At 50.3% G+C, this 14,072-nt stretch overlaps 1 protein-coding gene across 1 annotated transcript in view; it reads left to right on the forward strand.

Moving 5' to 3' along the window:
• Positions 1–13,581, forward strand: part of Nsg2 (neuronal vesicle trafficking associated 2) — a 56,515-nt gene extending 42,934 nt beyond the window's left edge. The window contains exons 4-5 of the mRNA XM_075941392.1: positions 9,199–9,309; positions 11,745–13,581. Coding sequence (XP_075797507.1) covers positions 9,199–9,309; positions 11,745–11,936 — 303 coding nt within the window. The 3' untranslated portion in view covers positions 11,937–13,581. The remainder of the gene's footprint in view (positions 1–9,198; positions 9,310–11,744) is intronic.
• The last annotated feature ends 491 nt before the right edge of the window (positions 13,582–14,072 follow it).

A 14,072-nucleotide genomic window follows, 5' to 3' on the forward strand; every position in this document is an offset into this window, starting at 1 on the left:
GCAAGGCTTTCTCGGAGGCCCTGTGCTTTGAGACAGAACACAGGGTCTCAGCCCTCCCTCCATCTTCCCTTTCTGCTTTCCGAGCCCCATTGACATCTCTTCCTATTCTTCTTGTCTCATTAGTCAGGGTTGGGGTCATGGGTCTTAATATTTCTATAGAGAAGGAACCTAGCCACCTATTTGGGAGGTCAATCCCTCATCCTCCACATGACTGGCCGTAAAGAACAGTACGGCCAGAGACAGGCATAGTGACAAGACCCACAAAGGTTCTGGAACCAGCTCCTCACAGACACTGAACAATAGCCCTCTCCTCTTCTCTTTCGAGGTGAGAAAAAGTATTCTGACTATCACAAACTATTGACAGCTCTTGGTAACTTGCTTCCAGACTGCCAGGGTCTATGTGGACTAGGCTGATTTCCAGGGGTGGGGTGGGATGGAGGCTGTCAGAACCTACAGGCAGGAACCCGGCACTCCACCTGACCCACTTCCACAAGATGGCAGGCCCTGGGGGTGAGACGTGAGAGGAAGGTTTTCAGCATTTCCACAGTGTTCAGAAGGGTCAGTTAGGAAGAGCCCTCTGCGGTCCTGGGAAGAATGGGCTAGGCAGGGGAGACAGAAGAGCCAGAGAGGACAGGAACCACCAGAGAGTCCTCAAAGGACCCCATGCCTCAAGGAAGCTCAGAGAGAGGCTGGCCCTGCCCTTGAAGGGAACAAGAGCACACAGGATGGTGACGGTGCCACATCCTGGGTCCTGGTGTTAAAAAAGCCACTGAGTCACATTCAGGCCTGGTGGGGCCCAGGCCAGAAGGAATAGAATTTCCTGGAGCTGAGCTGGTTCCTTCCCTCTCATGGCTCTTCCTCTCCCACGATCCCATGTTGTTTGTATCGGGGCACTTAGTATAGATTAATGTAACATCTTAGAGCCATCTTACATGAGAAGTCAAGGGTTCTCAGGTAGCCTGGAATTAGCAAGAGAGGTTGATCTCTGTGTCCTCCCCTCAAGAAACCCTGAGGGACCACAGTGTGTCAAATGGGATGAGAGAAAAGGAACCACCAGAATCTCTGCTTTGTGTAGGATGCTGAAGAGGAACAAGAAGACAGTTGCATATGACAAGTCATTTTGTCTGCCTCTGACACAAATCTGTAAAATGGGTACAGAGCTGGCCCATGTGCCGAGGTCATTTCTGTAAGACACTGAACGTCTACCCTGACCCAGGCTTACCCAAGGGCTCAGTCACTACGAAAATGCCAACAATACCACCCTCAGCCAAGAAGAAAACTGAGGTCCCCAAGAAGCAGGAGAGCCACCCAGGTGCAGACAGCTCTGGGGCTTCCATCTAAATGGCCCGGCTTCAAAGACTCTTGTGTTCTCTGTTCTGCCTGGTATCAAAGAGAGTGTGAGGAAGCCAGAACTGTCTCGGTGGCCTCACAGAGGCTCTGAGCCCCGTCCTGTTCCACTGTTGTCAGGGCCAATCCAGGGAGAAGGCACCAGGTGCCACAATTCCATCTCTTCTGTGGGCAGCAGCCACGTACATGTCACGTACATGTACATGTATTGGGCAACTCTGGTTTTGTGTCACCACAAAATTTAGTTTCCCCAATGAGAGCTTCTGTTGCTGCAAGGGTTGTTTCCAGCGTTTATTCTCTTCATAAGGAAGGGCCATTTGGTGGGTACTGTGGCAAAGAGGAGGAGCAGGTCCTGCATGCTCACAGGCTGGGCAGACAGCGAATGGCTTTTTTTCCTCTCCACCCTGGCTAGCGTCTGTGGTGGCATGGGCTCCTAGAATAAATGAGCAATTTGCCTCATGGTAACATGGCGCTTCATTGCCTTCCTGAAGGCAGGTGGAGCTGCAGACAGGGGAGATTAGCAGAGCATGCCGGGTGGCAGCTGAGGAAAGGATGCAGACATGTTCCGGGGCTTTGGTCAGGCTCTGGTCTTTCAGTTACCAAGAACGGTGTTGGTTGTGCCTCTCTCTCCAGCTCTGTAAGTAAGGCTGATGACTGAGCGTCTGAGATCAGCATGAGGCTTAAAGGGGAGAGCACATGCATGTCCCCTGACACAGAGATGCGTGCATCATTGAGCAGCTTGCTGGGTTTGGAGGCATCACCTCATGGGGTCTTCATGCCATCTCGAGAGTGTACTGACTTACCGCCAGGCCTTCCTTCCCTTCCTGCCTCCCTGGAGGCTGGGAACAACGAAATGGGGGCCCAAAGCCAGCATAACAGCAGATGCCTGTGATCTGGGCAGTCAGAAGCAGGGGCAGGAGGGTGAGTTTGAGTTCAGTCTGGGCTACAATGTAAATTTTGGGTCAACTGAAGCTACATGGGGAGACTCTGCTAACAAACAGACAGACAGATGACAGACAGAGGGGATGTGAGACGCCACAGCAGAGAGGGCTTTGTGCCAAAAACAAGGACACAGCTGTAAGGTGGGGAATGTGCTGTGCACATGATACGTCCTCTCTACGGAGCCAGATCCGGAGCTGGAAGCTGGGGCTGTAGAGAGGGGACTGAGGAGTCTGGGTCTGTGTGTGTGTGTGTGTGTGTGTGTGTGTGTATCTCTCTCAAACACACACACACAGTACAGAATTGTGTCACAAGGAACTGGGTTGTGAAGTGATGTCAGGATGCTTACAGTACACCACACACACACCACACACACATAGCAAGAGAAGGTGATGTGTATTATGTTGGGCCTCAAGGCTTAAGAGTGTGAGGGTGGGGTTGGGGATGAGGAGAATGACTTGGCACACCATACATGGTGACAAACCACCGTCCTCCTGAGTATCTGGGTCTTTTGAAGTAGTGAGGAGCTTGGCGGGTGGTGTGGAGGAAAAGCTTTTGTAGTTCCCATGCTGGGCACTACTGGAGGACACTATTAGTTCCCTGGAGCTGTCCTGATAAATGGGTCATAAACCCTGTGGTTTAACGCAGCAGAGCTTCATTCTCTCACAGTTACAGAAGCCAGAAGTTCAAAACCAACATGTGGCTAGACCCTGTCTTAGTCAGGGTTACTATTGCTGTGATGAAACGCCATGATCAAAGCAACTGAATGCAGAAAATGGTCATTTGGCTTACACTTCCACATTTCCCTGAAAGAAGTCAGGGCAGGAACCTGGAGGCAGAATCAGGTGAAGGGGCCATGGAGGGGTGCTGCTTACTGACCTGCTCCTCATGGCTTGCTCAGCCTTTTCTCTTACAGAGCCTAGGACCACCAGCTCAGGAATGACAGCACCCACAATGGGCTGGGCTCCACAATGGGCTGGGCTGGGCCCTCCTCCATCCAGCACTAGTTAAGAAAATGCCCAATAGACTTTTGCCTGCAACCCGATCTTACGGAGGCACTTTCTTAATTAAGGCTCCCTTTTCCCTAGTGACTCTAGCCTGTTTCAAGTTAACATGAAGCTAGCTAGCACAGTCCTCTAAAAAGTCTTCCCTCTACCTGGCCTAGCTCCTGGGGCTCCCTCCAGGGCCTCACATTCCTTTCTGCATGTCTCTCTTCATATGTGTCTGCAATAAAGCCATGTTTCCTGGACTGTAATACCCACCTGGGTTAGCCACAAGGATCTCACCTCAAGACCTGCCACGCCCATCCTTCCAAACAAGGTACCATTTATGGCAGAAGATGTGGGCATGCACTTCAGGGTCCAGTCCCCTCCCTGTTCCAGGGATTCACGTGCACCCTAACTGACCCCCGCACCTCCTCTTGTGGAGAAGGAAAGTTTCCACGGGAATCAAAGCTGGAGCCCACGGGACAAGACCCTCATCTGCACATTTAGCAGCGTCTGCCCCGGGGTGCAGAACTACCTCTGACCTGAGCTTCAAGCCAGCATGCAGTAGATGAACACGTGCTCAGGCCACACTTTCTGAGGAGCAGAGCAGACCAGCACCCAGGTGGCACATCCCATACACAGTTCAGCTCCTGGGAGTACACTGCCCAGTGAGCTGTGCATCCTTGGGGAAAGCGCATGACCTCTCTGTGCCTAGTCTGGTCTAAAAGATGAAGATCCAGTAGCTTCTACCTCAGGGGCCATCAATCAAACAGAACCCAACTCCGGAAGTGAGAGCTGACCCACGCTGCCTCCCAAGGGGGACAACAGACGGACAGATTCTTTCTGATACAGAAGCATCTCAGAGAGGAGGAGTGGATGGGGAGGGGCTAGTGCTGCCTGAGAACTTGAGGGGAGATTGGGGGATGGATGGGTTCTCCTTGATCTGGGGCGTCTAGGATAGATTGAGAAGTTAGTGAGTTCGGAGGTAAGAACTGGTGAGCAGGCAGAGGAAAGGAGGCAGGTTGTGCCAGGGCCTGGTCCGCTCTGCTGAGCACACATAATGGTGGAAGGGCTCTTTTCTGCAAGGAAGCAGCTGGGAGGCTGGGTGTCTGACTCTGGCCAGTGGGTGGGGGAGGGGCCGGAGATCTGTGGAAAGTCTCAGAGCGGTGCTTTCTCCTGGCTGGGATGGCATGGGCCTCCAGGGCTTTGTGGCCCTGGTCCCTGTCACCTCAGCAATGTTTCCTATAGCCCTCCTGTCACACGGTACCTCCTTCCAGGCCCTCTGGGCCCCCAAGCTCTTTGCAGACGCTCTGGGCAGTCTGGAATGCTCTGCCCAGAATCACAGTGTCTGGCTCTTTCCAGCCCACCCCTGTCCTCCATTTGCTCCGCCCCACACCCTGCCCTGTGGCATGCTGGGAGGTTATTCAGTCAGGGGCTGAGCTGATACCTGACTGCTCGCTGCACTGTCCTAGTAGCCTGCCTGCCTCATGGTGTTTGGCTCAGAGCCGAAGTCTGTTTGTGATGAGGAAGTCAGGGAGTGAGGAAATGAACAGAAGAGAGGGACAGGTGTTGGCAGGTGGTGACGATCACGTCACACAACGCGCTAAATCTAGCGCGAGAAAAGTGTAATTCACTGCTAGTCCCAGATCGTTCAATTCCAGGAACCAGGGGCCATAAGTAAGTCGGTAAATCCTGACATGGAGCCCAGTTTCTATGCTCAGGGCATGATGCTGTGTGGAGAAACGGAAGGTCCTTCCCTGCAGGCCGAGGCTCACCTTTCCATGGGGGGACTTAGCTACAGGCTCCAGGTTCTGGAGGCCTCTGAATTCCACAGATCTTCTAGAAAGGGAGAGGTTGGCCCAGGGCAACCAGGTCTCTATGTGCCTGAAACTCTCACTGCAAGCCAAGTCAGAAATCCCTAGCTGCTAAGCAAGTCTCTGAGTCATTCCACTCTACTGCCCAGGCTACTACAACATTTGAGATCTCCCCTAATGACCAGCCTTCTCACTGGCCTCCCTGTTTCCAGCCCTGCCCCAGCGTCCTGCCAAAGGCTAATCTTGATCCAGCCACTTGCCTGAGTAAAACTGTCAATAGTTCCCTGCCACCCTTGAGTTAAGGCTCCGTGCTGAGTATGTCCACTCCCCACCCCTCCGCTCCAGGCCTCTTCCTTCTTTGCCTACTCTGAGTCAAACCTACCCTGCATCCAGGACGGCCTAGACCTTCTCCAGCTGCCCTCTGGGAAATGCACGGTCCTCTACTTAGAGCCTTCTGCCCTCCCACTTGGTGTTCTCTGCAGTTGCCCATAATGTCACATCCCCTACCGCAGGTTAGTCCCAGAGCCCTCTGTGCTGGCAGCCTCAGTCACAGAGAAATCCCTACTAAACTTCAGGAGAAGAGCAAAGGCTTTCAGACAGCACATCTTCCATTTACCCCGACCCGAGCTAGCCTGATGGGCAGAATCACACACAACCAGGCTACTCCCCAGCCTCCACTCAGCATTCCCACAAGCCGCCCTATCCAAGCTCTACACACAATGCCCTTCTCCCTGCCTGCTCTAAGGAGCTGGGGACTTCAGACATCCTATAGCCTGGACTCTACCCCAGAGATTCTGAGGTCATTACCCAGGTGGAGCCAGGAGATGGAGCTTTTTTAAAACACTTGCCACGTGATGATAACATGTGCAGCCAGCTTGAGATCCAAATCCAAACAGCTTACAGGAGGGGCCAGTCTTCCCACAGGTGTACCTTACAGTCTACTGGAAGGTTGAAAACTGGACCCATGTCCTGGGCCCATTTGCTCCTTGTCCATTAAGTTGCCTGCAACAGGACAGGGAAACCTGGATGTTAGCATCCTCAGGTCCCTCAGATGCTTCTAGCAGTAGACTTGAAACCACCTCCTTCCTTCCTCCCTCCTCTTTTCCTGGTGGCATTTTCTGAAAGCCTCTCTGTCACACAGTCGGCCTTGGTGACCTTGGTGAATCTCACCTGCTTCTCTCAGAAGGTTAGGAATGGGAGAGCCCTGCCATGTCTGGGGAGGCTAACCCTGGGTGAACAGGCTGGGCACCCTTCTCTAACCAGATAGAGACTCCTGGGGTGGGAGCACCCACCCCAAACGTATGTTCCCTGGGACCGTGACTGTCTTTAGACATTTTGCCCTGCTGCTAGGTTTGCCAGAAGGCTCGGGCTCAGTTCAGTCAGAGGTTGAGATCACACATGGTTACTGGGATGGGGGAATTTCCCAGGGCCCCCTTGAGCTGCCTGTGACCGCTGATATTGGCTAGGTGGGCCTGTGGACCATTGTTCTCTCCTTTGCATGCATGACATCCCCAGCCATGTGGTTGCCACAGATACTGCACAGATAACTCTTTGCATCCAGAACGTGGGCAGCCCTCTTAGCTGGGCCTGCGGGGATGCTAGCAGCATTTTAGAGCTCTCTGATGGAGTCACCACGTACAGGAATGGCTTCCACCCCGGAGTCTGCATGCTCCCTTAGTGCTAGCATTTCAAACCCGAGGTAAAAATTTCCACACTGTAAAATTAGTCACTTTAAAACAAACTATTCAATGACATTTAGAATATTTACAGCACTGTGACCATCATCCTTGTCTAATTTCAAAACATTTTCATCACTTAGAAGGAACCTGGTATCCATTATCAGTCATTCCCCACTGCCCCCCACCAACGCGTGTGTGTGCAAGCCCCTGGCAATGTGTTTTCTATCGCTACAGTTTAATCTATTCTCGGTATTTCATGGTGACCTTTTAGATATGACTTCTTTTATTCGGTGTGATGGTTTTGAGGTCTGTCTACATCTATCAACACGTATTTTATTCCTCTTATGACTGAGTGGTGTTATGTGAATACACACCATCTATCAAGATCAGGGGGTGCCTGGACACAGGACCCCCTGGGGTACCAAACTCCTCTGATGTGTGATTCTCTCCCGTGCATTTGCATATGACCTTTGTTCATCTTCTGTGGGTGTTAGCTCTCCTCTGAAGTTCTTATAAAGTAGTCCAATATAAATCTATGTTAGTAATTGCCATATAGCCTTATATGGGGATCATGATCTTAAAAAAAAAAAAGGCTGGTGTGTTCAGTACAGAAAATTTACTTTTCCACAAATTTTTTGGTCTCTAGTTAATTGAACCCATTAATGTGGAATCATTAAATATGGGAGGATGATAAGATGATATTTGGTTATTCTGAACTGTTTCTGTCTTTTGAGTCTTGGACAATCTGTAAAATTTTTAGTTTCTTTACATCTGTAATGCAGACACTCTCTGGCCAGCGCTTTTGAGTTCTTGGGACTGGTGAGTGGTGATCCTGGGTGACCTGCTTTCCTAATAAATTAATATTAATTTGGGGGAGCATAGCATCTCTCCAGGTTCCGTTTCCATGGGCTTCTGCGGCTTTTCAGCTCCATGCCCTTCTAAAGGACCCGAGTCAGATCTCATCCTCCTGCACGGTCAGCCTAACCCTGCCTGGGAGGCTGGCGCGTGCGCAATAGGCTTCAGCAGAGGCCTTGGGTAACGGAATGAGTAACCAGGAGAGCACAATGCTTCCACAATAACTTAAAATGGGATTTCATACCCATGCGAGTGGAGAAATCTCTTGTGGACTGTGTTCACCCAAGGATTCAGCCTGATTCTCTCCTCACTGTCTTTCCCCTTCCGAACTCCTCCCATCTGGTATTTAAAGGGGTCTTCAGGCAACTCCCCTCATTTGGAGCATCGCAGATTCCTGTCTCCTCCTACAGTTGTCCCCATATCTTAGAGTGAAATGTGGGATTGAGGACCCCCCCCCCAGAAAAAACACATTGATTTAATTTTCTCCTGGATCAAAAGGAACTTTCTCTTCCTGGGAGGAACTGTGCCCAATTTCTAGGCCAACTGATTCAATTGGCTAGCATTTAAAAATAATACACACTCCCAAATTTTGACAAGAACTCGGCAGACCCCAGTATCACGGGGGAGTGGTACCTTTCCTTTTGTACACATGCGGTGTTATGGACACAGTGTGAGCTTGTAATTAACCATTTACTCCTTTCCAATAAGTCCTGGCGTTGCTTCGGTTTGGCATGGCAGGTACTAAACAAACACTCGCTTGTCGCTCACCGCCAGGAGTCAATTCTTTACACTGAGCTGGTTGTTTGGTGATGATCACATGCTTTTGGGGGTAGAAAAACTTAAAATTTCCAAGTCTTCTTATAGCTGTGTGTCAACCATGCTATAGAATGCCTTTACAGTTTTAAAGGCTGCGTCAGTACTGCCAGGGAGAGGAGGCATGGCTTCAGACACTCCGGGAATGACTGAAGCAGTCAAAAGGGGTCAGGTTGTGAGTTCATATCAAGGCGGATTTTCCTGACGAGCTGATGTGCAATATAGGGGGACATAGTTAAGCGTGACGGGAAGGTGTGTGTTCACTGCTGACCATGTGGAGCTGCTGTTTCCTGCAGCGGGAAGAAAGTTGGAGTGGGAGAACAGTGGATGGGGGCGCATTCAAGATGGTGCCAGGGGTCCAAGCAGAGGCAAAGCCAGCAACTGGTGCCTGACATTAGAACACCGTGCTGACGATAGGGGTGGGGTGGTGAAGGAAAACAGGAAGCCCAGGATGTGATGGCTAACCATGCCCCCACCCTAGTGTTAACAGGAAGAGTAGCAGGAAAGCATATGTAGAGTTAAGAAAGAACTTCCTGGATTCTCCTAGGAGGGAGAATCTGAAGCTCCTGGAGGGCAAGTTTTCACAGGGCCATGCTAAATTCTAATTAGTGACAAAGCCAAGACATATTCAATTCCCTGGGTCCTTGGCCCCTCCCCTTCCCGATGTACCAGCCTGCCTCTTGACTCCAGGTGCCGAAGGCTGCATATGTGGCCTGAAAGCGCATGCGCTGAGTCTGTGTGACGCTCAGTTCTGTCTTCTTTCAGGTCACCATTCTTGTCAGCCTGGCCCTTGCTTTTCTCGCCTGCATTGTGTTCCTGGTGGTTTACAAAGCCTTCACCTATGACCACAGCTGTCCTGAGGGATTTGTCTATAAGGTAAGGGGCTTGGGGCAGGTGCGCAGCCCTAGGTGATTGGCAATAGCTGGAGACATTAGCAAAGTCGTCTCTTCCCTGGTAGCCATATTTGGGTATAGCACTCTCCCCAAGGACTGAAACACAGCTGAAAAGGAGTGATCATGGGTTCCTGAAGTATCAGTCTCAGACAGGGAAGAGAGCACTCTAGCAAGGTCAGGAAGTGGGCCACCTCCAGACTGCGCATGAGCAGTGAAGGATGCCCACTACACTTGACACTGGCTTGCTGTCTTCGGAAAGCTCCACTTCACGTGGATCTTCTGACCGCTGATTCCTTACCTCAGGGTGTCCCTGAAGAGACACAAGGCAGAGCGCTTCTGAGTTTTCCTCCCAGCCTGTGTCCAGACCCTTGGTCCTCTGGGTGCTTTTCCTCCTGACCATTGTTTTAGTTGCTCTCCTTCCTTCAAAGCGTTGGGTGACCTAGGGCTCTTCTTATTCTTTTGGAGAATTATGTATGCCCAAACAGTCAAATAGTTTAGCACAAAAATAAATAAATAAATAAAGCCTATGGGGTAACAGATTCAATACATATGAGTTGCAATAAAGTTAGCTAGCTGTTTTAAATTGGAAGCAGGTGACGATGTATTTTTTCTTGGTTTGGTTTTGGTTGGTTTTTTTTTGTTTTGTTTTGTTTTTTGGTTGTTTTTTTTTTGTTTGGTTTTTTTTTGTTTGTTTGTTTTGTTTTTGTTTCTCTGTGTGACAGTCCTGGCTGTTCTGAAACTCGCTTTTTAGACCAGTCTGGCCTCGAACTCACAGAGATCCATCTGCCTCTGCCTCCCAAGTGCTGGGATTTACCACTGCCTGGCAGTGTTAATTTTTATAATCACCGTTTACTGAGTACTTATTTTCTGTCAGGCTATTTACTAGACATTTCCATAAACATCATCTCTACGAAGTCACACAACTGTTCTGAAAATGGGATTATTTTTGTCCCTGTTTTCCATAAGAAGTAACAGAAATTGGGGGTATTTAGTTAAGAGGGTTTCCCAATGCCTCACAGCTAGGAAGCTGTTCCAAAGTGGGGGATCAAATGAGAGCCATTCCAACTTGAGAGCGTGTGTCTTTTGGTGCCGCTGTGTGTCTCCATGGAGTGATGCTCCTGCTGGATAAAAGCTGAGGTTCTGAAAGAGCGGAGACAGTGACAGCAAGCGTCGGAGACAGCTGAACAGACCCTGCTTTCTCCACACAAGGCGACCCTTCAGAAGTATGACAGCGAGAAAAAGCTGTCTGCTTCGTGACATCAATTCCCCTCCAAGATAATATTAGCAAACAAAGGAAGAAAGTTCTCCCTGTGCGTGGAAGTGGGGAGGTGAAAGAGGCTTATTTCTAAATTCTAAAAAGATAAACATTTAAAATATCAAATATGGATACTCAGAGAGGAGGAAGGAGTCAAGGAGGGATGCAATATTCATCCAGAATTAGCTCACTGTATATTTTCCTTAAAATACATAAATTGTTGACTTGTTTGATGAATAAATAAGAAAAAGCAAACCGAGCAGATTGAAAACAAACTAAGCAAAGAACCTAGTTCTGTATCAAGTGGAGAGACTTAGCCAAGAAAGCTAGTATTTCAAATAGCCACTGCCTGCAGAATCTCCCTAGCTTGTGTGGCTGTTCCTTGGCTCACTGTGGGGACAACAGGAGAACCCTGCACAGGCTGGAGCCATCATGAGGGCAGAGGGCCTTTTAAGGCATCTGACCTATCGGTTGTCAGGACCCTACATGGGCCTACAGTTGGCCAAAACCTCCTGGAACAAGGCCTATTTTGTAACAGTGACCATTTTGTGCAGTTTATTGGCTACTGTGCTAGATCGAGAAACAGAATTATCTAGGTACACATTAGTACCATCACAGTTGAAAATGCCCAGGGCATTAAGACATAGCAACATCCGTTCAATGCACAATTCATTATGAGTGCTAAAACTGGTAGTATTTTATGATTATCCTATATATGGTGGAATAATACAAATGCATAATGCAAATTCATATTAATGTTAGGAACCAACAACCTTGATAAGAGAAAAGAAATGCATATATTAAACAAAGGACGGGAAATTGTCATTATCTCTGGACAGTGGCCCAGACAGTCACTGGGAACAGGTAAGAGGACCTAATGTCGTGCTACCAAAGACTACTATTGCCGTATGGTCATCAAGCAGATGAGTCTGATCTTACCTCAGTACCAGTAGGTGTATCTCCCCTGCTCTGAAGATGGCAATGGTATAATTGGGGAAGGTCTGCTGAGGCCAAGCCCAGGAGCACTGTCTCTTGTGGTGTGACTGACAGCCGGATGAACCTGAAACTCCGGCGCAGGGCAGCAGTGTCTCCGTGGGTCTGTGGGTCCGTGGGTGCCAGCAGCCCACCCGGCTACTCTTGACTCGTATCTCTTTCTTCCCCAGCACAAGCGCTGTATCCCGGCCTCGCTGGACGCTTACTACTCAGCCCAGGACCCCAGCTCCAGGAGCCGCTTCTACACAGTCATCAGCCACTACAGTGTGGCCAAGCAGAGCACTGCCCGGGCCATCGGGCCGTGGTTGTCGGCAGCCGCCGTCATCCATGAGCCCAAGCCGCCCAAGACCCAGGGCCATTAGAGGCCCGCCTCAGCCGGGATGGGGGTGGTGGGTGGAGAGGGGAACCCCCGACTGGCTAGGCAAAGCTGAAGCTACAAGACAACACTGTACTGCTGGGGTACGGGGTGGGGGCGGGGCAGGATGGGGTCTGGGGAGAACCCCCTGAAAATATTGTGCACTGGAGTCGTCTGAATCGATCTTTTGTCCTTTCGTATTGTTCCTTCGTACCCAAGTCAGGCTCGTGTACAAAGGCATGTTTCGTGTTGATTGTTCCCATGTAAGACACTTTCAAAGCCCCCGCTTATTCTTTGTTAGGATAATTTAGAGACAGGAAGGGGAGCCAGAGAAAATGAATAAAAGGCACCTGAAACAGGCTCTGAATGGAAGACACAGCAGGGCAGGAAAGAGCACAGCCTCTCTGGGCTTCTTAGACAAGGCCCCCGTGGCTTCAGTGTGGGTGACCGAGTATCTGTGTGGCAAAGAGTGGGCCCTTTGGTTTGCCTATGGTCTGCAGGAGAGGAGCACAGCATGGCAGAGAAGGCTGAATTGGAGAGAAAGGTGACGCTGGCGTTTCTAAACCAGGAATGCCTAGAGTACCACTTAGTGGTGAGTTTGCAAGAGGAGCACAAAGCCACGGGGGAGGCATCCATGCTCCACCCAGGGCAGCCCATGGGACCTAGGCTCCGGTCACTCACAGAGCAGCTGTTGTGAATCGGCAAACACAGACGTGGGTAGATGTTGTCTTTCTTTTATTTTTCTAGGTGTATCCCTAGACGCTGCCTGTGTTCTCAAGATGGCAGGGGTGGAAAAGGAGAGAAAGGAAGAGGGGTGGCAAGGACACAGGCGGGTCGCCCCTGGGCCCAGCTAGAAGCTCAGGCACCCAGGTCTCACATGTTTGCTCTTTCCCAACATGCTCATGACAGCAGCAGCGACCATGGGAGCCTAGCCAGGAAATCCAAGAGACAGCCAGGAGGAAATCTGAAGATTGGGCCTGCAATGGTGGCAGGTCATTTCTAAAAGAAGCTGGAGAAGGTGGCTGTCTTCGGTTCACTTCATTGTGTTGACAGAGGATGTGCACCCAAACTCCCCAGCTGGGTTCCAGAAACACCGATGGGGGTTAAGGGGAGCAGGAGGGGCATGGCCAGCATTCTTAGGCTTCCCATTCCAGGACACAGGGCAAGCTAGCAGGAGCCTCTTGCTTCTCAGGAGAATTCCAGGAAGGCCCTTTTCCGCGGAGGTGCTGGCTCTAGGCCCAAGAGGACCAGAACTGGCCAGGAGAATAGTTCATTTGACATGTGTTTCTGTTTCCCAGTGCCTCTCCAACAGGCCATGTAAGAGTGCTTTTTGTGGCTTGCTTTATTGCTGAAATCATTTTACACAGCAGCTGGGTAACAGGAGTAGCGTAGCTCAAGCTATCCTGCCAAACAGGCTCATCTGATTTGTCCTCCCTCCTCCCTCCCCCCGCCCGTCCTTCCATCACCTTGAGTCACCTGTAAATTCATTCGTCATCTGAAGCGGATCAACAAATTGTCCCTAGCAAAACCACAGAGCGCTTTATAATTTTGTGGTGTATTTTTGTCAGTAGGTAGCAGAGGCTGAAGTATTTTTTGGTGTAATTCTTGAGATTTTCTGACAGGAAAAAAAAATAAACATAGATGTGTCTGAGCGTCTTGACTGTCCTTTACAGCTTCTCCTTCTCCTCAGAGCCTGATGGAGAGGCTGGGGGTACAGGAGAGGGGATTGGGAGGCCAGGAGCAGAGTGCCCTGTTAGGTGGGAGGAGGCACAGGGGGCACGGGTTGGGGGATCTCCACCTTAAAGTAACCATTGCCTTAAGACCCTAAAGATGGTGTCATATGGCACTAGGTCCTCACCGGGCAGAGGTCCAGATGTGTTGCTAAGGAGCTAATAGGATGCTGAAGTGTGACATGATACGGAGCATGTAACACCAAGAGGCGGATAATGCTGAGGTAATGGTGTGCTGCCGCTGTTCTGATTGGCTCAGAAGGCCTGACATGATACATGACACAGAGATCCTGATGATGCAGAGGGTTTGACGTGATGCTGAGATTCTTACATAAAGCTGACCTGAGGTTACAGCCGTGCCGTCATACTAAAGCTCCGACATGCCAGTAAGGAGCCAGCATGCTGGCAAGAGC

The sequence above is a fragment of the Microtus pennsylvanicus genome, chromosome 11 (genome assembly GCF_037038515.1).
Source record: "Microtus pennsylvanicus isolate mMicPen1 chromosome 11, mMicPen1.hap1, whole genome shotgun sequence".
Taxonomy (NCBI): Eukaryota; Metazoa; Chordata; class Mammalia; order Rodentia; family Cricetidae; genus Microtus; species Microtus pennsylvanicus.